The 22,043-nt window shown below is 52.4% G+C and overlaps 1 protein-coding gene across 3 annotated transcripts; it reads left to right on the top strand.

Annotated features, from left to right (window-relative positions):
- The first annotated feature begins 74 nt into the window (after positions 1-74).
- PPP1R13L (protein phosphatase 1 regulatory subunit 13 like) lies at positions 75-20,661 on the top strand. 3 transcript variants are annotated; one of them, XM_010586453.3, is made up of 13 exons: positions 75-292; positions 7,468-7,544; positions 7,645-7,787; positions 8,164-8,671; positions 8,762-8,860; positions 8,952-9,043; positions 9,275-9,773; positions 11,446-11,903; positions 15,256-15,387; positions 15,480-15,613; positions 15,722-15,888; positions 17,559-17,758; positions 18,711-20,661. In XM_010586453.3, exons 2-13 carry the CDS (start codon positions 7,490-7,492, stop codon positions 18,747-18,749), a joined length of 2,526 nt encoding a protein of 841 aa, XP_010584755.2. In that variant the 5' UTR covers positions 75-292; positions 7,468-7,489; the 3' UTR covers positions 18,750-20,661. The 3 variants fall into 3 exon arrangements, with proteins under 3 accessions (XP_010584755.2, XP_023398937.2, XP_023398938.2); XM_023543169.2 differs by having other exon boundaries at positions 76-292; positions 8,161-8,671; XM_023543170.2 differs by lacking the exon at positions 75-292 and adding an exon at positions 494-1,693 and having other exon boundaries at positions 8,161-8,671.
- The last annotated feature ends 1,382 nt before the right edge of the window (positions 20,662-22,043 follow it).

Raw genomic sequence — 22,043 nt, 5'->3', positions numbered from 1 at the left:
GTGGCGCAGGCGCGCGGGGGGCGTCGCTCGGAGTCTGCTTGTTCCATGAGTAGAGCTGGGGGAAATTTCCATCTCTGCAGAGCAGATAACCGAATAAATGTCTTTTCTTGAAGATGTGCTCCCGAAGGCGGCTGGTTCCCCTCTCTGAGGGAGTCCGAGTCTCACTCCCAGCAGTCCTCTTCCTACCGTCCCTCAGACATGGTTTGCCCCAACGTCGCCTTAAAGGGGTAGCTGCACTGATAGGACTTAAAGAGACAAGAAGACCGATTAGTCGGAATTCTTAAAGGGACAGGTAAGAGTCCTGTTAAGAGAGAATGTTTTCCAGTGTTAGAAACCCTCTCTGAGGTGTCTCGGAAATTCAGAGCTTGAATGGGGGAGGTGGGAAAATGAAGGAATGGGGGGGTAATCCCTTCCGAGGGTGTGAAAGTACCAGCCAGGGGCGGGGTCTTCAGGCTCCAGGGAGCGGGAAACACTAGGGGAGGACGAGCCGGGGGTGGAGCCTGGGATCCGGGGCGGAGCCTCCATACCTGGGAGCCTGACACGCGTGGGGCCGTGCGGTTGAGAGGCGGGGCTTGCGGATCAAATGAGACCCTTAGATGCCCCCGAGGATTTAGTCTCGAGCGTGGGGACATTCTCGACGGCTTTGGGAAGGGTGTAGAAACCCTGACCAGCGCCCTCTACCTGTCCCGGGTCCCGTGTAAACAGCGCCATGTGCACGTGGGTTTGGGGCAGCCGCTCACGCCCCTTCCCACGGGGACCGCGTCGCCCGGAGCGGCGGGCGGAGCCGCGGGACGGTGGCTAAACAGGGTGACCCGACTGCATTCCTGGCCGGTGTGTCAGCGTCGCTCCCCGCCCCCTCTGCTGAGATTTCGGATCCTACTTTAGAATTGGGGCGCCCCCCTCCTCCCCAGGGCGGGAACAGACTCCCAGAGCGCAGGGAGGGTCAGAGGACGGGAAGGCGCTTCCTTCGCCCGGAATCTCCAGACAGTTCCCGCGCGTGGGCGAAACACCGGGGAGCTGCCCATGGGGGCTCTGGGACTACAACTCCCAGAGGACCTGAGGCGGGCGTGCCTTACGTCCGTCGCGGACACTGCTGGGAATTGTAGTCCCAGCTTCCCACTCTGGGCGCCGTTGCTGTGCTATCCAACCCGCCCTTTTTTTTACCGACGCGGAGATTGAGACCCAGAGGCCTAAAGGAATACTGATTTAGCAGGCCCCCTTTCTCGCCTTAGAGGCGGGGCACGTGAGCCTCCCTCAGCTTTCAACCTTTTTTCTACTCCTTTGGTGGCGTCCAGACCTTCACTCAGGAGAATGAAACTGAGACCGGTTTAGGGATGGGACAGGGGCTCGGGAGTCTTAACTCCTGCAGCCACAGGGAAGTAGGACTCAGCCCTCCGCTCCTGTCTCTCCCTGGCCAGGTCGCTCTCGGCCTCTCGGCCTCGCCCTTCCTATCTGTGAAATGGACTCCAGCTGAATCCAAATGGAAACGTTTCAGTTTGTGACCTGTCCCTCCGGGACTACAAGTCCCAAGGTGCTCGAGGGGACCCCAGCTCCCACTCCCCTCCCTGACCCGCCTCCCTCCAGCCTGAGTCACGTCGTCTAACCTGTTCCCGACTCCCGCCCCGCCCCGTCCTCCGCTCCCCGCAGCCGGAGCCGGAGGAAGTCCCCCGGTGCCAGGATCTGCCCCGGATCCGTGAGTTCCACTCCCCTGGGGTCCAGCGGCCCAAGAGGAGCCAGACGCTTGGGTTCCTGGGAGGACTGGGAGGGGACTCGGACTCCGGGTCCTGGGGCGGAATTGGGGGTACGCAGACACCTGGGTCCCTGTAAGGCGAGAACTCGCACGCCTGGTTTACTGGGTGGAAGGAAAGGGGATTCGGATGCCTGAGTTATCAGAATGTTAGGCTTGGACGACTTGGTCCTGGGGAGACGTTGGAGCTGGGATTCCTGAGTCCCAGGAGTGAGAGGCGCTCGGAAGCCTGAGTCCTGGGGTAGAAATGGGGTCTTGGATGCCTGAACCTTAGGCAGAATTGGAAGGTCTGGACTCTTGGGGCTCCAGAACGGGCGGGCATCCCTGCCCGCCCTCCAGCTGTCTTCTCTGCTGAGTCTTTAGATCCCCCATCAGAATTAGGGGTGAGTGGAAATAGAGGAGCCTGGGTCTCAGAGATTCAAGGGGACAAGGACACGGGATCTCTCTCAAAGGCTGTGTCCTGGCGCCCCCCCCATTTCCCGGCCTGGTGGTGGGGACGGGGGGGCGGGCCAAGGCAGCTCTCCAGCCTCCTCTGTGCCGCAGCGCGAACCCCAACATGTCATTAACTGGGGCGTCAGACCTGCCTAACCAGAGGAGGGACCTCCGGCCCAAGGCGCCCCCTGGCGGGGGCGGGGGCCTCCTATTGCCCCATGGGGAGTGGGAAATATATGGGGTTTGCAGGGGGCGTTCTGGAACCCAGGGCAGAATTCCAGAACACGGAGTTGGATTCGGAGAGGCTTGTCTGGCTGGGCACTTACACATTACACGGAGAGGAAGGGGTAAACTGAGGCTTAGAGCGCTCACACAGGCAGCAGTGTTAGGGGTCTGGATTTGGCATCCTCCCTTCTGCTCCTCTCTGGTGGTCGGAACTCCATCCACTCCCACCAGATTTTCTGACTAACCTCCCTCCCAGGGCTCCTTGCCCTGACCCTGAGGTGAGAAATGTCACCTCCACCCCCCTCTGTCTGACCTGAGGTAGTGTGGGAGATAAGGGAGGGATAGAGGCTAATTCTGGAGGTGTCTATTTGTCCTTGAGGCTGGGGGAGGGCAGGACCCGGCACCTCCCTCTGTTTGCCCCTTCTCTCCACCCTCATCTCTGTGTCATGTGGAGGATTAAACTAGGGGGTGGAAGAGGCAGGAGATTTGGATGAGACAGTGCACTTCCTAGTATCTGGGCTTGAAGGGCAGTTGGTGATAGTCTGAGATGAAATTGAAAACAATAACTGTGGCTGCCAAGCCAGGGCTCAGGGTGTGCCAGGCTCTGGGCTGGCATGAGTTTCCAAGAGGTAGACAAGATGGTTCCCATTGCCCAGAGGCGACATCTCAGGCAACTGCCCAACAGTCCACCATGATTAAGGTTTGCTAACCCCAGGAACTGACTCCTCCCCGCTCTGGTGGGGAAACTGAGGCCGGAGAGCAGGCACAGCCCACACCCTGGACTTCCACTTCCCCCTATCTGGAATCTTCCCTGCCCCATCCCTAAGTTATTGGGGGTGATCACTGGGCCAAAACTCAGGGAGGTACAGGGGGAATTAGGGGCACTGAGATCCCAGGATCTGCCAGCAGTAGAGACTCAAGGAGTCAAAACTCCGGACTTTTAGAATCTCAGAAAAAGGTGAAGGTGTCTTTTGGGAGAACAATAAATGTTTTGGGTCTTGAGCCCCCCTTCTGTGCCAGATCCTGTGTTAGCTTAATGTACAGGCGAGGAAGGCAGGCAATAATTCTATACGTGTGAGCTTTGAGGAGCGCAGCGGTTAAATGCTAGGCTGCTAACCCAAAGGTCGAAGGAACTCACCAGCCGCCCCTCAGGAGAAAGATGTGGCAGTCCGCGCTTCCAGAAAGATTACAGCCTTGGAAATCCTATGGGGCAGTTCTGCTCTGTTCTATAGGGTCCCTACAAGTCTGTGAGTCGGAAGGAGCCCTGGTGGTACAGTGGTTAAGAGCCCAGGTTCTAACCAAAAGGTCGGCAGTTCGAATCCACCAGCTGCTCCTTGGAAACCGTATGGGGCAGTTCTACTTTGTTCTATAGGAATCTACTCGAGGGCACCTAACAACAGCAAGAGTCGGAATGAGTCCACGGCAACAGGTGTTTTTTAGATGTGTGAGGTTTATTTCATTCCCTGCACTGTTCTAAACCCAGCACATACATTCCGTCGCACAAACCTCACAACTCTTTGAGGTGAAGGTATTAATTCATACACAGGAGGAGACTGAGGGAGGCACGGAGAAGCTAAATAATTAGCCCAAGGTGGAGGCTGAGAGAGGGGAAGACCCTTGTCTTTTCCACATACAGCCACAGACGTCCTGCAGACTGGAAACCAAGTCCCAGCAAGGATGGGATCTGTTCCAGGGCCCGTCGGCCCCAACAGAGCTATAAGATTCTGTGTTCCAGCCTTGCCTGGCGCTCTGACCCAGCTCCTACAGAGGGTGATTCCTTCAGGAAGACCTCAGAAACCTTAGCGTTAAAGAACCTGGCTGAGGTTCAGGAGATAAGGAAAAAGGAGAGGTAGAGGGGAGGGAGAGCTGGAGTTGGAGGGGAGCCCGGGGGAGGAGACCTGTGGGTGGAGGGCGGGGGTAGGGGCCTGTGAACAGAGGTGTGTCCGGCACCGCCCCCACGCCCCGCCCGGTCCCGCTCCACCGGCGCAGGATGTGCCGCACCTGTCTGGGCCCGCAGCGCATTCCAGGGGCCTGAGCTCAGGCACCGCCCGGCCCGGGGTCTGGCCGTGACCCGGGAACGCCCCCTGGAGGCCCCGACGCCCCCTCCTCGCGCACGAGCCCCCGGACCGGCCCCACGCCCAGGGCTGGCATTTCCTTAGAGCCAGAGGACGTCAGCCTGGAATCTGAGAATCTTAAAAATTTGGGAATCGTGAAATCCCCCAAAGAACCAGCCGCTGCTGGAATGCTGGCATTGGAAGCTGCATAGACTTGTTCATTTTAATGTTTTATCAGGCACAGAGGGTTTCCTGTGTATCTCTTTCTGAGAATCTAAAAGGCCGGAGTTTTGATTCTGAGGCCTCGATTCTCAGAGCTCTGAGTTTCTCCTGCACCTTCTGGCCAGTTGGATCCTCACAAAAGTCCTGTGAGGTGGATCCTTATTTATCCCCCTTTTACAGATCAGGAAACTGAGGGACAAACGTTAAGGCTCTTGCTAGGGTTGGAAGGTGGTGTGGCCAGATTTAAACCCTGGAAGTCTGACTCCGTTGTTTGTGTTTATTCACTGCACTATATACCACACATCCACCTAGGCCCGTGAGGAGGACAGTGGAAGCCTGGAATAGATAGAAGGTGGTGTACAAAGACTTAGGACTCTGGAATAGCCAAATCAGAGAATTCTAGAACGTTCCAAAAATAGAATCTTGAACTCAGAACTTTGCGACCATAGAAGCAACCTGAGGATTTTAGGCTCTGTAGAACTTTAATTAGGCATTTCTGGATGGTGAAATGGAGCCCTGATGGCACAGTGGTTAAGAGCTCGGCGGCTAACTAAAAGGTCAGCAGTTTGGATCCAGCAGCCATTCCTTGGAAACCTTATGGGGCAGTTCTGCTCAGCTCTATAGGGCTGCTATGAGTCGGAATCCACTTGACGGCAGTGGGTTTGGGTGTTTTTGGTTTGGGTGGTGGTGAAAATGATTTTCACTCTACTGTAGGGTCGCTATGAGTTGGAATTGACTCAGTGGCAATGAGTTTGATCTGATTTGGTTTTACTAACTTAAAGGTTGGAGGTTTGAACTCACCCAGCTGCACTGTGGAAGAAAGGGCTGGCGATCTGCTTCCTTAAAGACTACAGCCAAGAAAACCCTATAGAATAGTTCTACCCTGTAACACATGGGATCACTATGAATTGGAATTTGTTTTTTTGGTTTTTAGAACTTTCTTCACAGTTTCAAGGTTCTTACAGCTTCAGAATCGAGCCCTCATAGAGATTGCAGGGGCCTCTGAGAAGAGCTTGTTTGCCTTCTCCTTTCACAGCTGGGGAAACTGAGGCCTGAGGAATGGAGGGGATTCCTCACCCAAGGTCACACACTCCCAACACACCCGGAGGAGCCACCAGTCCCAATAGGTTCTGTTCCCGCGACATCCCAGACAGAGGATAGTGTTAGCATGTCCCAGCCCGCCCTGCTGCCCATGCCTGCATCACCAAAGCTAACCAGTTGGTACAGCTGGAGGTGGCAGGGATGGCAGGTGCAGAAGCTAGAATGGGGATAGCACTGGCCTGACTGGTTCCTGCTGTCCTGGTCCCCTCCCACTGGGCCAGTGACCACAGCCACTCATCTGCCCTGGCCACTCCCTGATCCTCCTGCTAACACTAGGTTTGTGTCAGACATGCCTGGGTAGGGATGCTGGGGAGAGGAATTTGAGCGGTTTCTCCTCTCTGGGACCACCCCAGTCTGGTGGAGATGACCCAGAATAACAAATAAGATTTGGGTATGAAGCCCAGCACCAATGGCTTCTTACCAGGTGACCTTCAACATGCTTCTGAGCCTTACTTTCTTGCCTCCTAATGTGGTTTTGGGTGTCCATGGGTGGTGGGAATGGTTAACATGCTTGGCTGCTAACCGAAAAGTTGGAGGTTCAAGTCCACCCAGAGGCACCTTGAAAGGAAGGCCTGGTGATCTACTTCCAAAAAACTCAGCCACCGAAAACCCTGTGGAGCACAGTTCTGCTCTGACACACACGGGGTTGCTGTGAGTCAGAATCGACTTGATGGCAGTTGGTTTTTTAAGGTGGTTTTGACTATTGCATGAAGTATTTGGTGCACAATTCTAGAAGGCAGTGGGCCTTCAATGAATGGTGATCATTTTTATTATTTAAAAAAATATCCCCAGCATCTAGCCCAGTGTCTGGTCCAGACTAAACAAACAAACAAACAAAACCCAGTGCCGTTGAGTCGATTCTGACTCATAGCGACCCTATAGGACAGAATAGAACTGCCCCATAGAGTTTCCAAGGAGTGCCTGGCAGATTCAGACTGTTGACCCTTTGGTTAGCAGCCGTAGCACTTAACCACTACACCACCAGGGTTTCCTGGTCCAGAGTAGGCATTCAATAATTGATAACTAATTATTATTACATCCTAGGCTAACTATAAGGAGCCCTGTGACTAACTGAGAGGCTGCAGGTTCTAACCCACCCAGCCGCTCCCTGGGAGAAAGACTTGGCAGTCTGCTCCCGTAAACATTACAGCCTGGAAAACCCTGTGAGGGCGGTTCTACCCTGTCACATGGGGTCCCTATGAGTCAAAATCTACGTGAGGCACCTAACAACAACAGGTTCAACTATAATGCCTGGCAAATAGCAGGTGATCAATAGTTCCAATCCACTAGCCTCTCCTTGGAAAATCTGCGGGGCAGTTCTGCTCTGTCCCGTAGGGTCGCAGAGTCAGAATGGACTGGATGCCAGTGGGTTTGGTTTGGCTTTTATAAGCCTTATTAGAGCTGAGATAAAGAGATGAACCAGGAGCCAAGTAAAGAGAGTGAGTTGTTCAGAGCCTTGTAGGAGAAAATGGGACTTCTAGGTGGTGTGTGAACTGCGCGTTGAAGGAGTTGGCAATTCCTAGCCGGGAAGCGAAGGGAGGGAGGGGCAAGGTTCTTCCAGTAGAAGGAACAAGGAGTGTAAAGATGCTGGCCTCTCCGCGGGACAAGTCCTGCTTCTCGGCCCCAGGTTCCTTGCCCGCAGGGTTTGGAGGGGCGGAGTTTGAGAAGGCTCCTCCCCCCCCACAGGCGTCCCGCTCCGGCCGGCACCATGGACAGCGAGGCGTTCCAGAGCGCACGGAACCTTCTGGACCTGAACTTCCAGTGTGAGCTGAAGGGGGCGGGGCTTGCTGGGGCGGGGCCTTCAGGTGCAGGGGCGGAGCCCTGAAGGAGGCCCCGCCCTTACCCCCCCCAACTGGTCTCCAGCGCTGGCCATGAAGCACATGGACTTGAAGCAGATGGAGCTGGACACCGCTGCGGCCAAGGTAGACGAACTGACCAAGCAGCTGGAGTCGCTGTGGTCAGACTCACAGGCACCTCCTGGCCCCCAGACTGGAGCCCCTTCTAGGGTGAGCCTGCCCGCTTTGGTCCCCACTCTGGCCCCCAAAGCCAGCTTCTCCCCACACCCTTGGCTAGAGGCCTGGATTTCAAGCAAGGCTGTCACATACGGTTGTGCAGGTTGTGGGGCTTTTCAAAGACACATGAGAGGACAATCAGGACCCCTAGAAGGAAAGGGGTCTTTCCCTAAGCTGCACAAAGGTAGTGCATGGGCTAGCCTCAACTCTGATTTCAGGGCTCTCCCCAACATCCCTCACCTGGGCTCTTTGAATCTCCAGCTGGGGTCCGAGTCCCTTGAGTTGACCTTCGGTGACCTTTTTGACCCTCTACCGACCTCTCTCCTAATGTTTCCTTTTGCCCCTCCATGGCCTGGTCTTCCCACAGCAGTCCCGGTACAGCTCCAGCCCGGTCCCCGAGCCCTTTGGCAGCCGCGGGTCCCCCAGGAAGGCGGCCACCGACGGTGGAGACACCTCATTCGGACGCTCCGAGAGTGCCCCGGCCCTGCTGCCCTACAGCCAGCTGTCCCCCAAGGGCCGGCCGTCGTCGCCGCGCACCCAAATCTACCTGCAGCCGGAAGCCTATGGCACCTTGGACCGCGCGCCCTCGCCCCGGCAGCGCGCCTTCGAGGGCACAGGCGGTTCCCTGGGTCGCGCGCCCTCCCCGCGGCCCAGTCCGGGCCCGTTGCGCCAGCAGGGTCCCCCCACGCCCTTCGATTTCCTGGGCCGCGCCGGCTCCCCGCGTGGCAGCCCTCTGGCGGAGGGGCCCCAGGCGTTCTTCCCTGAGCGCGGGCCATCACCGCGCCCCCCTGCCACTGCCTACGACACACAGGCGGCGTTCGGGAGCCCCCTGCTGGGCACCGGTGGCAGCGCCTTCGCTCCGCCTTTGCGAGCTCAAGGTGAGCGCAGGGGTGGGACGCCGGGAGCCGCGTGCAGGGTGTGGACCGGGTCCAGCTCCTCCCTCGTCCTCATTGGGACCCTCTTCCCAGACGACCTGACGCTGCGCCGGCGGCCCCCCAAAGCCTGGAACGAGTCCAACCTGGACGTGGCGTATGAGAAGAAGCCTTCGCAGACCGCCAGCTATGAACGTGAGCGCTGGGAAGCTGGCGGGGGCGGGGGGAGGGAGGGAGGGCAGTAGGGGTGGCAACCCCAGACCCTAAGGATCCCCCCGCCTTGCAGGCTTGGACGTCTTCGCCCGGCCCGCCTCACCCAGCCTGCAGCTGTTGCCCTGGAGAGAGAGCAGCCTGGATGGGTTGGGGACCACTAGCAAGGTGACGGGGGGAGGGGGTGGGGGGAGGGGGGAACTGGGGGATGGGAAACGGATAAAGGGGTGTCAGGGCCAGTCTCCCTCGCCTGGCTGCTTCACAGTCTCCTGGACTCCCACCCCCTCCCAGGCCTTTTTTCCTTGCCCTCAGTCCCTCCAGCTTTCCTCTCCTCCCTTATCCTTTCCTTATTCTCATCTTCCTCCCGCCTGAATCTCTTCCCTCCTTCTCTCCCCCCAGGACAATCTCACCAGCGCCACCCTGCCCCGGAATTACAAAGTGTCCCCTTTGGCCAACGACAGGCGTTCGGATGTGGGCAGCTACCGCCGCTCTCTGGGCTCCTCGGGGTCTGCAGGCACTTTGCCCCGAAGCTGGCAGCCCGTCAGCCGCATCCCTATGCCCCCTTCTAGCCCCCAACCCCGCAGTGCTCCCCGCCACCGCCCCATCCCCCTCAGCATGATATTCAAGCTGCAGAATGCCTTCTGGGAGCATGGGGCCAGCAGGGCCACGCTTCCTGGCTCCCCCATGTTCAACCGGGCCCTCCTGCCTAAGCTGCCCCCCCAGTCCCAGCCTCCCCCTCAGCCCCAGTGTCCCCCCCAGTCCCAACCACAGCCACAGCCCCAACTGCAGCTCCAGCCTCAACCACAGCCTCAGCACCAGCCACAATCTCAGCCTCAGCCCCAACCCCCTGCCCCAGTCCCCCAAATCCCACAACAGACCTGGCCCCCTGTGAGTGAAGGTGAGTCAACAATAGGGATTCCATGTGACTGGGCGATGGGAGGACAAATGGGGGGGCAGACCAGGTGAGGGAGCCGTCAGGGCCCAACTCCTTTTCCAGGCACTGTCCCTGCAGAGAGAGAGGTCGCAAGAGCTTAGAAATTTGCTCAGGTTTCAGGGAGAGCATGGTGGTTAAGCACGAACACTGGAGCCAGACTGCCTAGCTCCAGGCTGTGTGACCTTAGGCAAGTCACTTAACCTCTCTGAGCCTCAGTTGCCTTAAGTGTAAAAGGAGAGTAACAATAGAACCTGTCTGATTGGAATATTGTATTAGATGATTTAATCCATATAAAGTCCTTAAGATGGCACCAGATGCATAGTAAGCCCTCAACAGCTATCATATTTGTTAATAATAATTAATGTATTTTGGTGCAAGATCAGTGGTGTTACAAGTAAAGGACCTGGAGTCAAGGAGAGTGGATTTGAGCCCCTCTTCACCATTGACTTGCTGTGTGACTCGGGATAAATTTCTTAACCTCTCTGAGTCTCAGTTTTTTCATCTATGAAAAAAAATTGATGCTATCTGCTTTATAGGCTTGTGGTGGGGATTCAATGAGTTAATGTATAGACAGTGACCATTATTAATATTAATATTTATTTTACTAATAATATAAACAATATTTCATTGCTGCTATTAGGTGCCGTTGAGTTGATACCGATTCATAATGACCCTATAGAACAGGGTAGAACTGCCCCATAGGATTTCCAAGAAGCGGCTGGTGAATTTGAACTGCTGACTTTTTGGTTAGCAGCTGAGCTCTTAACCACTACACCACCAGGGCTCCAATAAACAATATTAGTAATATAATATTATTATGTTAATATTACTAATAATAGTAATAATATTACTAATACCTGGTACTAATATTGTATAAGGACGCCTGTTGGTACAGTGGTTAAGTGCTCAGCTGAAAGGTTGGCAGTTCGAACCCACCAGCCACTCCACAGAAGAAAGATGTGGCAGTCTGCTTCCATAATGATTTACAGTCTTGGAAACCTTATGGGGGTAGTTCTACTCTGTCCTATAGGGTTGTTATGAGTCGGAATCAAATTCAACAGCAGTGGGTTTGGTTGGTTTGATTTTAATACCGTGTAATAATATTACCAGTAAAAATGAGTAATATTTATTACTATTATGCTTTAGAAGAATTTCTGGAAGGGAATAAGACAGAGGAGCAAGACCACCGCCTGTCAGGATTCCAGTCCCAGCAGGAGTTTTCTTGGAATCTTAGAAAGTCAAGTCTGTCCTGGCTGGTAGGAGCACAGATTCTGGAGTCAGGACTGAATTAAGATCCCAGCTGTGTGGCTTTGGTCAACTGACTTGCCCTCTCTGAGACTCAGTTTCCCTTTCCATAATATGGTGATGATAGCGGTGTCTACCTCACAAGGTAGTGGGAAGACTTCAATAAGACAGGCATGTCAAATGCCAGGCACGGGCTAACTGTTGGATAAACGGGAGGTGCGGTCATTTTATATTATTCACAGCTCAGGTAAGTGTAGCCCGGAGAGGGTAGGGAACTGCTCTGAGGTCGCATAGCAAGTCAGGTGCTGTTTGCAGGTCCTGGAAGTTGTGGAGAAGGAGCCTTGGTCGGGGGGGAGGGGGTCGTCTCTGATGGGGCTCTTGTTCCTGCTAGGCTTCCCCAAGCCCTCTGGCGAGCTGGAGCCTGAGCCGGAGCTGGAGGGGCTCCTGACGCCGGTGCTGGAGGCTGGCGATGTGGATGAAGGCACCCTAACACGGCCCCTCAGCCCTACGCGGCTGCAGCCAGCACTGCCACCCGAGGCGCAGTCGGTGCCTGAGCTGGAGGAGGTGGCTCGGGTGCTGGCAGAGATCCCACGGCCCCTCAAACGTAGGGGTTCCATGGAACAGAGCCCCGCCGTGGCCCTGCCCCCGACCCACAAGAAGCAGTACCAGCAGATCATTAGCCGTCTTTTCCATCGTCAGGGGCCAGGGCCTGGGGGGCCGGAGCCTGAGCTGTCTGCCATCATTGAGGGATCTGAGGCCAGGGCAGGGCCCCCAGCCCCTGCCCTACCAGCTTCCATCCCACCCCCAGCCCCACCCCAGAGCAGCCCACCAGAGCAGCCACAGAACATGGTAAGTAATACAGAAAGACCCTGGGGTATATTAGTCTGCATATGGATCCAGCTGCTGTAACAAAGAGACCCCAAAATGCTATGGTTTTAATGAGATGTTGGTGCAAACGGTTTGTACTCTACTGATAACCTAAAGGTTGGCAGTTCGAACCCATCCAGCAGCACCATGGAAGAAAGACCTGGCGATCTGCTTCCTTAAAGATTACACCCAAGAAAATCCTAGAGAGCAGTCCTACTCTAACACTTGGGGTCACTGTGAGCTGGAACTGACCCAACAGCAATGGGTTTGGTTTTTTCAGTTTAGTGAGATAGAAGTTTATTTCTCTTTTGAGCAAGTGTCCAGGAGTAAGCAGTCCAGGGCTGGTAGACAGCTCTATGGAGTCAGGACTCAGGCTCTGTTTACCTGGGGTTCCACCATTCCTTGGGGGTTACCATGCCTTCATGGCCCACGATGGCTCCCACCAAGCCTGCATTCTAGCCAAGAAGAGGGAGAGAAGAGGAAGTGGTCCTGTTTTAGGACAGAACCTGGGAATTGCAGACATCACTTCTGCCTCCAACCCACTGGCCAGGAATCTAGCTGCAAGGGAGGCCGGAAATGTGGTCTTCAACTAGGTGTGCCTGTGTTCAGAAGGGAAGAATGTATGGAGGGGCATCCACCTGGAGACTTTCTGTGCTCCTTCTCTTCAATAACCTGCCCACCTGGACATCCCTTCTGGAATCTCAGTCTCACAACCTGGAAATGAATCTTGGGATTATTCTGGAATCTGGAATCAAAGCAGTTACCGTCTCCCTTTCTCTGGGAGCCAGATGGTCTCTAGTGTCTACCTCTCTGTGGATTTGCTGTCTCCTCTATCTAATTTATCTATCTGTTTATCTATCCACCTATCCATCCGCTCTGTCCTCTTACCCCTCAGGAAGCCTATGGCTAAAAAAGCCCCACCCAGCCCCAACTCAAAATAACTTCTTAGTTCAAACCCACGCTGTCTCTGAATCCACTGCAAACCTCTGCTGTTTAAATTTTCAAGAGCAAATCTGGTCCCTGAGGCCGTGAGTGTCGTGGCAAAGCGCAGCAGCTGCAGAGCTTGTCTGTCTAGATTCAGATCTCAGCTCTGCACCACTTATTAGCTGTGCAACCTTAAGAAAGACGCTTAGCCTCTCTGGGCCTCAGGTTCCGCATCTGTGAAGTGGGGATGAGAATAACAGTACCCACCTCATGGGGTTCCTGTGATGATTAAATTTATAAAGATAGTTAAAGTACCTAGGAGCCCTGGTGGTGCAATGGTTAAGCGCTTGGCTTCTTAAAGATGTAGCAGTCTGCTTCCATAAAGATTTACAGTCTTGAAACCTTATGGAGCAGTTCTAGTCTATCCTATAGAGTTGCTGAGAATCAGAATCAATTGACTGGCAGCTGGTTAAAGTGCTTCGAATAGTGTTTGGTACATCATAACTGCTAGCTGCTGTCATTGTTGTTATCATTTGATTGGCAGTTAGTGGATGGTCTCCCGATGATATTGATCCAGAACTTGGCCAAGGAGAGGGGTGTGGGTGTATGCAGGCACCTGGAATAATCCTGAACACAGATATGTGTGGACAGAGGAGAAGTTGGAGCCATGTGGTTACCCCAAAATATCTGATTCCGGGCTCTTCTGACGGAGGAGCCAAGGAATGTTGAGGGTCAGGATCTTGACATTAGGAACAGGAAAATGACAACATTTTGAAATGGTAGAGTTGCCTCATGGTAGACTCACACATCCTGGGCACAAAGAAACTTGAAAAATCACAGAATTTAGGAATTAAATCCTGGCACCACAATGTCCGAATGGTCAAATTTCAGAATCCGAGTGTACTTAGGGTTTGAATAATAGGATCTTAGAATTATAAAGTTAGTATCATGGACTTTGGAGTCCCTGGGTGGTGCAAAGGGTTAACGTACTCAGCTTCTAACTGGAAGGTTAGAGATTCAAGTCTACCCAGAGGTACCTCAGAAGAAAGGCCTGGCAATTTACTGAAAAATCAGCCATTGAAAACTCTATGGAGCACAGGTCTACTGTGACACGCATGGGTTTGCCATGAGTAAGAAGGGACTCAACAGCAACTTTTGTTTTATCATGGACCCTGGTTATTACTAGTACTTGAAGTCACCAAACCTGAGAAGTATAGAATCTTGTAATTTGAGTCATACAAATCAAAAAAGATTAGTGCACTATGTTAAATATACAGAATTATATTTAATTAACATTTTCACTTTAAAGGAATACACAAACACTGTACAAAACTTGGGAGAAATAGACAAAGGTAGAATGAAGAGGACACAATCACAATACTTAGAGAGAGCCATGGTTAACATTTTGAATGTATCCTGTCCATCTTTTGGAATGAAATTCTATCTGTAAAACTTAAAGCTCTCAATCATAGGACCTCAGGATTGTCAAGCTCTGGACCCTCAGCAATTTGAAATGGCACCACTTAGAATTTATAGAATCACAGTATACTGAACACCCGGATGACTGAACCTCCGGGAATCTTGGAATCAGCAGCTGCAGCTCTTAGGATCTCTGAATTCCAGAATCGTGAAATTCTGGAGACAGTCAAGGCCAGAATTGCAAACTCTACATACTCAGAATAAATGAATCTTGCAGGGGGAGAACTGAAAAAAATAAAAAAGAGCAAGGAATAATGTGATAAATATTCATATTCCAAACATCTGGAATTGATGCTTAGTAATATTTTGTCAGTAGCCTTGGTGGCACAATGGTTGAGCACTTGGCTGCTAACGGAAAGGTTGGAGGTTCAAACCCACCAGTTGTTCCTTGGGAGAAAAGACTTGGCCCTCTGCTCCAGTAAAGATTACAGCCTGGGAAACCCTATGGGGCAGTTCTACTCTGTCCTGTGGAGTAGCTGTGAGTCAGAATCCACTCGATGGCACACACCAACAGCAATCTTTTTCACATGTGCTTCATATCATGTATTTCTTCTCAAAGAAATGACCCTGTGTGAATTAAATAACTAGCTTCCACAATCACCACCTGGAAGGCAGAGAATTACTTCGCCATCAACTCGGTGGTCTCCCAGCTTCCTCTCAGGGCTCAGGGCTCAAGAATCCAAAGTCACCGCATTCCCTGATCATTGTAGTGAACCAGAGGCTGTAGGGGAACTGAGGCACCCCCCCACCACCACCACCACTCTCACCACTCTGGACCTCCCTGTGTGGGTTCGAGTCCCAGCCCTGCCCTTGTCTATCTGGGTGGTCAGGGGCAGTAGCCGCCCAGTCCCTGGGCCTCTGTTTCTCCCCTCTAGGTAATGGGTATACTAACACCCCCCACCCAGTCGCTGAACCCCCGCCCTGTCTCCAGGAGATGCGCTCGGTGCTGCGGAAGGCGGGCTCCCCTCGCAAGGCCCGCCGCGCGCGCCTCAACCCACTGGTGCTGCTGCTGGACGCGGCGCTGACAGGGGAGCTGGACATAGTGCAGCAGGCGGTGAAGGAGGTGAGCTCTGCCCCGCTGCCTAGGCTTGGGGGTGGGGGGACGAGCGCAGGGGCAGCCGCAGGACTGAGCGCCCCCTGCCCAACCTCGTGCAGATGAACGACCCGAGCCAGCCCAATGAGGAGGGCATCACGGCCCTGCACAATGCCATCTGCGGCGCCAACTACCCCATCGTGGACTTCCTCATTGCCGCGGGCGCCAACGTCAACTCTCCAGACAGCCATGGGTGGTGAGTCCAAACCCCTGACCCGCACGGGGTGGGCGTGGGCGAGGACGGCGCAGAGGGTTGGACTCCCGTTGCCGCGCATGGTCTCTCATTCCTGCCACCCACGCACAGGACACCATTGCACTGCGCAGCGTCGTGCAACGACACAGCCATCTGCACGGCGCTGGTGCAGCACGGCGCAGCCATCTTCGCCACCACGCTCAGTGACGGCGCCACCGCTATCGAGAAGTGCGACCCCTACCGTGAGGGCTACACCGACTGCGCCACGTACCTGGCAGGTGCGAAGCAGAGCTGGGGCGTTTCTCGGAAGCGGGGAGGGGAGCATGGGGACTGGACCGTCCAGCAGAGGGGTGTGCAGGTGGGGGAGGGCCGGCAGCCTGCACCCGTGAGGAGGAGGGAGGCCTTGGGGGTCTGAACCAACCACTCACCAAGTGCGGTGGGGGGCGGCGGGCTCCAGTTGTGTCACCTGTGGGGGCTGTGCTATTCACTTGGCGGGATAGTGGAGGAGAGGAGGGCTGCCCACCTGGAAAGTGCAAGTGGGGTAGGGGGCGGCGGACTGCTACTTTTGAGAGAGAGGGACTTGGGGTTGTGCCATGTGACCTGGACACCTGTGGAAGAAGAGTGGTCATGGAGATTGTGCTGTTCATCTGCGCTCTCACCCGTGGGGGTGGGGAGTTGGCTGTTGCAACTATACCATCTACCTGACACAGGGCTGGGCAGGTGGGCTCTGTCGCCTGTGGGAGAGACAGTACCACACACCTTGCAGGTGAGCAGACAGGAGGTCGCTGTTCCACTTGTAGGGAAGACATGGGGCTGTACCATGTGTCTCCAGGGGCAAGCTACATCACCTAAGGAAGTGCAGGCATGATACTGAGCCACCTGGTTTCCTAATGGGAGGGCAGGGTGGGCTGTACCCTGAGGGTGTGCAGAGGGTCTGTACTACACACCTGGAGAGGCAAGATGTACCATTCAGCGGGGGATAGGGACTTCACAGAAAGTTGGAGGACGTCGGGCTGTAGGACCTGAGGGTGGGACAGAGGGTTAGGTATTTGGGAGTTCAGTCTGGAACCGCTGTAACGCCTGTGGCACAGGTGAGCAGGGGCAGACAGGGACTGTACACTCGGGCAGGAGGTAGATCATTCACCGAAAGGGGGAAGGGTGGAACCTTTTGGGAGGGAGTTGGCCCATTACACCTTTGTCACAGGTGGGTGAAGCCTATGAGATTTGGCCTCTGAGGGTCGGTACGAGTCGGAATCTCCACTGCAACAGATACCTGCCTCGGATGAGGAGGGTTCTTTGAGGGTGAAGCAGAGATTGGACAACGCACCAGGAAGGGAGGGGAGGAGAGACTGGAAGTCAGTGGACTGAACCACTAAAAGGGGGGGGCATGGCGGACTATACCATCTCGAAAGGGGGCTAAATCCTTGTTGGAGACTGTACTACTTTAGTGGGGAGGTTAGGGTGGGCTGTACCAACTGAAGAAGGAATGACATCCTCTGTGAAGACTATCACTTGAGCACGGCCAGTTGCACCACCTGGAAAGGGTGCTGATGGGACCATATAGGGGAAGGGGAAGGTAGTGTGGACTGTACCATCAGAAGAAAGGGTTGGAGCCTCTGTGGGGACTGTACCACCTAAGCCGGGAGCAGAGAACTATACCTCTGGGGGCGACATGGGAATTTAAAAACCTACAAGAGGGGAATGGGGGCCACTGACCCTGCCTAAACTGTTGATGGCCCAGCTTGATGCACCCCAATGTGGTCGCATGCTAGAGAATTCCTGTCCCGGTATCTGCCGCCAGGTCTGACTCCCCAGACAGGACACGTACAACCTTCCAGGTGGTACCTCCCCCAGCCCCCGAACAGGTCTGACCTGTGGGACCTGTCCCTGCCCCAGAGTGCCCCTTGTCCCCAGAGGTTCCTGGCTCTCATGATCCGGCATCTTTCAGACGTGGAGCAGAGCATGGGACTGATGCACAACGGAACGGTGTACGCACTCTGGGACTACAGCGCGGAATTCGGAGACGAGCTGTCCTTCCGCGAGGGCGACTCGGTCACCGTGCTGCGGAAGGACGGGCCGGAGGAGAACGACTGGTGGTGGGCCACACTGCACGGCCAGGAGGGCTACGTGCCCCGTAACTACTTTGGGGTGAGCCCAGAGGAGATATAGGGAACCTCCTGATGGACGATGGGGAGACCATTTGGGAAGGAGAAGGTCCCACAGTAAAAATGGGGCTAGAGGAAACCAGGTCTTTAGAGTGATGAAGAAAATCGGAAGGGTCCATTATTGATTGTGGGGAGACAAGGAAAAGCCCATGATAGTAATGGGGGAAGTAAGGGAGAGTCCATTAGGAGGGCAGGGGAGGAAAAGTCCATTACAAGACTGGCACTTGTGCGGGGCGGGGGGTATATTTTGTGGGGTATGTAACCAGTACTGCTCCCTGGTTATTTACTTGGTCAGTGCCCAATCAATTATTTTGATTATCATCCCTGGTCATGTTGATGGGGAATTTAAAGAAGAATCCATTTTAACCATGGGCAACTACCAAGAAGAGTCTCGTTTTAGTGATTAAAAAAAAAAAAAAGTGATAGGAAAAGTTAAAGAATTGTGAAATAACGGGCATGGTGGTGAGGAAGATTTTATTACAGCACTTTGGACAGAGTATGAAAGAACTCATTGTTGAAATGATGATGGTAGGATTGAAGAAGGGTGGAGGAGAGGAGACCAAGAAGATTCTATTATATTCCTGGGAGGGGAGATTCTTTTAATTTGGCGATAGGTGGAAATGAGACCCAAACAGACAGCAGTGTTAGTAGGGAGAGGTGGGTGTGGCCTTTATGGCCCTGGGGACAACTGGGAATAGTCCCTTTGGTAATGGGGCTGGTGATTGGAAGGTTCCACCTGGTGCTTGGAGGTGTTGGGAATTGAGGGTTCCCAAGTGGTTTGGAAGACGCTGAAAGAGTCCCTTAGGAAGGGATGGGGGGGGGGAGGTTAGAGACAGTCCACATACTTGAGGGTGGAATTAGGAAATTCCATTAAAGTTGGGGTGGGTTGAGGCGTCGGAGCTCCTGGCGTCTGTCTGAAGTTCCTGTCTCCGCAGCTCTTCCCCAGGGTGAAGTCTCAGAGGAATAAGGTCTAGCGGGAGAGAAGTACATTTTTCCAAGGGACACTGGAGGAAGTAGCCCTGCCTTCGCTCCTGACCTCCCCCTCCACTACTGCTGCAGCTCTACGCCCCCCAGCCCAGTAGGGGGCGCAGTCCTCGCCACCAGTTCTCTGCTCTCCTGGAAGCCCAGGGGGGATGTGGGAGAACTCAGCCTTAAGTTTAGGGATCTGCCTTAGCTACGGGAGGTCGAGGCGGGGCTAGGAATCGCCCAGGGGCTCAGGAGAACCCCCATTTGCCAAATCAGGCCCCGTCCAAAGTGCCTCTCACTCTTGCTGCCACTGCTCCTCAAAGCAAGCCACCTCACAATTTCAGCTGAGCCTGGCATGGGCCATTGCCGCTCCATTTCCCTGGGAGTCACCTCCGGCCCCACCTCTTCCAGCAGCTTTGGAGACTGAATGAGACCCACTGGCCTCCCGTAGGATTCTGCCTCACCTCCCCCTAGTTAAGTGCCTTCACACAGCTCTGGTTTAATGTTTATAACAAAATGGGAAACTTTTTCTTTATAAATAAAGGTAGTTTGCACAGAAATTGGCTTCCTTCTCTTTTAATTTTGTTCTGATTCCATAAACGGTCATTTTTATTATTTTTGGCAAACCAATCTAAAATTACCCCTTTCTAAGTGAGTTCTGTCACATATGTCCAATCCTTACTCCTGGTGGCGTAGTGGGTAAGTGCTATGGCTGCTAACCAAAGGGTCGGCAGTTTGAATCCACCAGGCGCTCCTTGGAAACTCTGTGGGGCAATTCTACTCTGTGCTATAGGGTCGCTATGAGTCGGAATCGACTCGACTGCACAGGGTTACTCTTCAGCCATCCCCAGTGTCTTGACCTTTTTTCATGCTTTGGGTTCTTTTTTTTTTTATGTCTCTAAGCATTTTTTAAAGCCTAGTTATTTTTTATTATGTGTCTGATAATTCTATCTGAAATTTAGAGGTGTCTAATCCTATGGTCTGTGTGTCTGCTAATGCTCACTCATGATGGATTGTTTCCTTGTGTGTTTTGAAGTGTTGGACTGTGTGCTCATCTTCAGGAGGGCTTTCTCCACAGGATATCCATGCGAACTTGTTGAAGATGGGGCCCTGCACAGTGATTTTTCCTTTGCTTCTGCTCCACTTTCATCTTCTATTTCATAAACCTTTCTTGGGATGGAAACTCAGGTGGCGTAGTGGTTAAGTGCTATGGCTGCTAACCAAGAGGCTGGCGGTTTGAATCTGCCAGGCACTTCTTGGAAACTCTATGGGGCAGTTCTATTTTGCCCTATAGGGTCGCTATGAGTCGGAATCCACTCGACAGCAGTGGGTTTTTTCTTTGAATATCTTTGACAATTCACAAGTCCGCATCTCTTTTGTATATTTTTTGATAAATTGTAAAGCTGCAGCATTGTCGTTGTCTAGACTTGCGATGTCCAATATGATAGTCACCAGCCTCTGTGGCTATTTGAATTAATTGAAATTAAACAAAATGAAAAAATCTGTTCCTCAGTCCCCTAGTGACAGTTCAAGTGCTCAATAACCACATGGCTACTGTGGTTGGACTGTGAAGATAAAGAAATTTCCATCCTCTCAGAAAGTTCTACCGGATACTGCTGAATTAGAACATTTCCTGAATCCAGAATCTCCATTGTGCCCATTTCCTGTTGAAACACGCCCCGCCACCACCACAGAAAAAAATTCTAACTTCTATAATTATCAGTTAGTTTTCATGAATACACTTTAAAAACAAAAAATAGTAAAAAAAAAAAAAAAAAGTAGAAGGGAATAATATTAAAAAAAACGTACAGCGTATCTATTGCCACCATCCCTGCTCCCCGATCTGTTCCACAGAGGCCATCTTTTTCAACTGCTTCAGCTGTTTCTTCTGCTATTTGCTTCCTTGTTTCTAAATAATATGATGACATTGCTATTTATTGATTTACCAACTTTAGAAATTCTTTACTGACTTCCTAGTATTGAAGGTGAAGCTTTAGCTCTGTTATGCTCGTTCCACTCCCCCTTACTCCAACAAAATCATAATTTTTATTTCAATGGATAAAGTTAAAAATTATGATAATGTCAGTATCTTTCTCTGCAGAGTCAGTTAGTGTACTAGAATTTTCTCTGATACAAATGTTTATGCTTCCTAGAGTTAATAACTACCTTTGTCACTTCTCAATTTTTTATGCGTCTGTTCTTAATACTTTTCAAATGTTCTTTAAGATCTGTCTTACTCTTAACAATACATTCAAGGTTGTGTTTTGTTTTCCTCCCTTTTGAAGCCCTCTATCCATCTTTTTTTTTTTTTTTTTATCCATCTGGCAGGCGCTCCTTGGAATCTCTATGGTGCACTTCTACTCTGTCCTATAAGGTCGCTATGAGTCGGAATCGACTCGACGGCAGTGGGTTTTTTATCCTGCTTGAATCTGAATTAGCTGCTCTCCGGGCTTACTTCGGGGCCCTGGTGCTGCAGTGGTTAAGCATTCAGCTGCTAAACAGAAGGTCATCAGTTCGACTCTGTCAGCCAGCCGCTCCTTGGAAACCCTATGGGCCAGTTCTACTCTGTCCTATAGGGTCCTATGAGTTGGAACTGACTCGACAGTACCTAACAACAGCAAAGAATGGGTTAGAGTAAGCCTAAAAAAACCAAACCCATTGCCATTGAGTCAATTCCAACACACAGCAACCCTTATAGGACAGAGTAGAACTGCCCTATAGGGTTTCCAAGGAGCTGCTGGTGGATTTGAACTGCTGAGTTAGCAGCTGAGCTCTTAACCACTAATACCACCAAGACTCCATTCTAGGACTTCCCTAAGTTGAATCCTATTTCCTGGATCCCATTTGTCTGTCTTAGTTGAGTCCTTGTTTTGCTGGAGCATATCGTCCAGTAGTTCCCTTAAAAGGGTGAAGGGGAAGTAAATGTTTTTGCACAACTAAATATATCTTCATTCTACCCTCACATTTTATTATAGTTTGGCTGGATATAAAATTCTAAGTGGAAAATATAAAATATTCCTATGATTCAAATCTATTTAGTTTCTGAATTGGAATGTAAGTTTGGATAACAAGGGGTATCTGTCACTTTCCCTGAAAAATTTTTCTATCCTTCTCTCCTTTGAACTTACATTTGATCTATTCTTTTTCTGGAGGTTTTGGGGGTCTTCTCTCTTTATCTAGTTCTGAGATTTCATGGTGTTATGCCTTGGTGTAGTCTTTATTCATTAATCATCCTGACCCTTAGTCTATTTTTTCAATGTGGAGACTCATGTCCTTTGGTTCTGGAAAATTTTCTTGTTTAT

This window comes from Loxodonta africana, chromosome 11, assembly GCF_030014295.1.
Source record: "Loxodonta africana isolate mLoxAfr1 chromosome 11, mLoxAfr1.hap2, whole genome shotgun sequence".
Lineage (NCBI taxonomy): Eukaryota > Metazoa > Chordata > Mammalia > Proboscidea > Elephantidae > Loxodonta > Loxodonta africana.
The sequence above is the reverse complement of the archived record's forward strand: the minus strand, read 5'-3'. Positions and strand labels throughout refer to the sequence as shown.

Coding starts and splice junctions, on each gene's coding strand:
- PPP1R13L (XM_023543169.2), top strand. CDS start 7,490: ATGGACAGCGAGGCGTTCCAGAGCGCACGGAACCTTCTGGACCTGAAC. Junction 7,545..7,644: donor TCTGGACCTGAACTTCCAGT/GTGAGCTGAAGG, acceptor ACTGGTCTCCAG/CGCTGGCCATGAAGCACATG. Junction 17,759..18,710: donor TGCCCCGTAACTACTTTGGG/GTGAGCCCAGAG, acceptor CTGTCTCCGCAG/CTCTTCCCCAGGGTGAAGTC.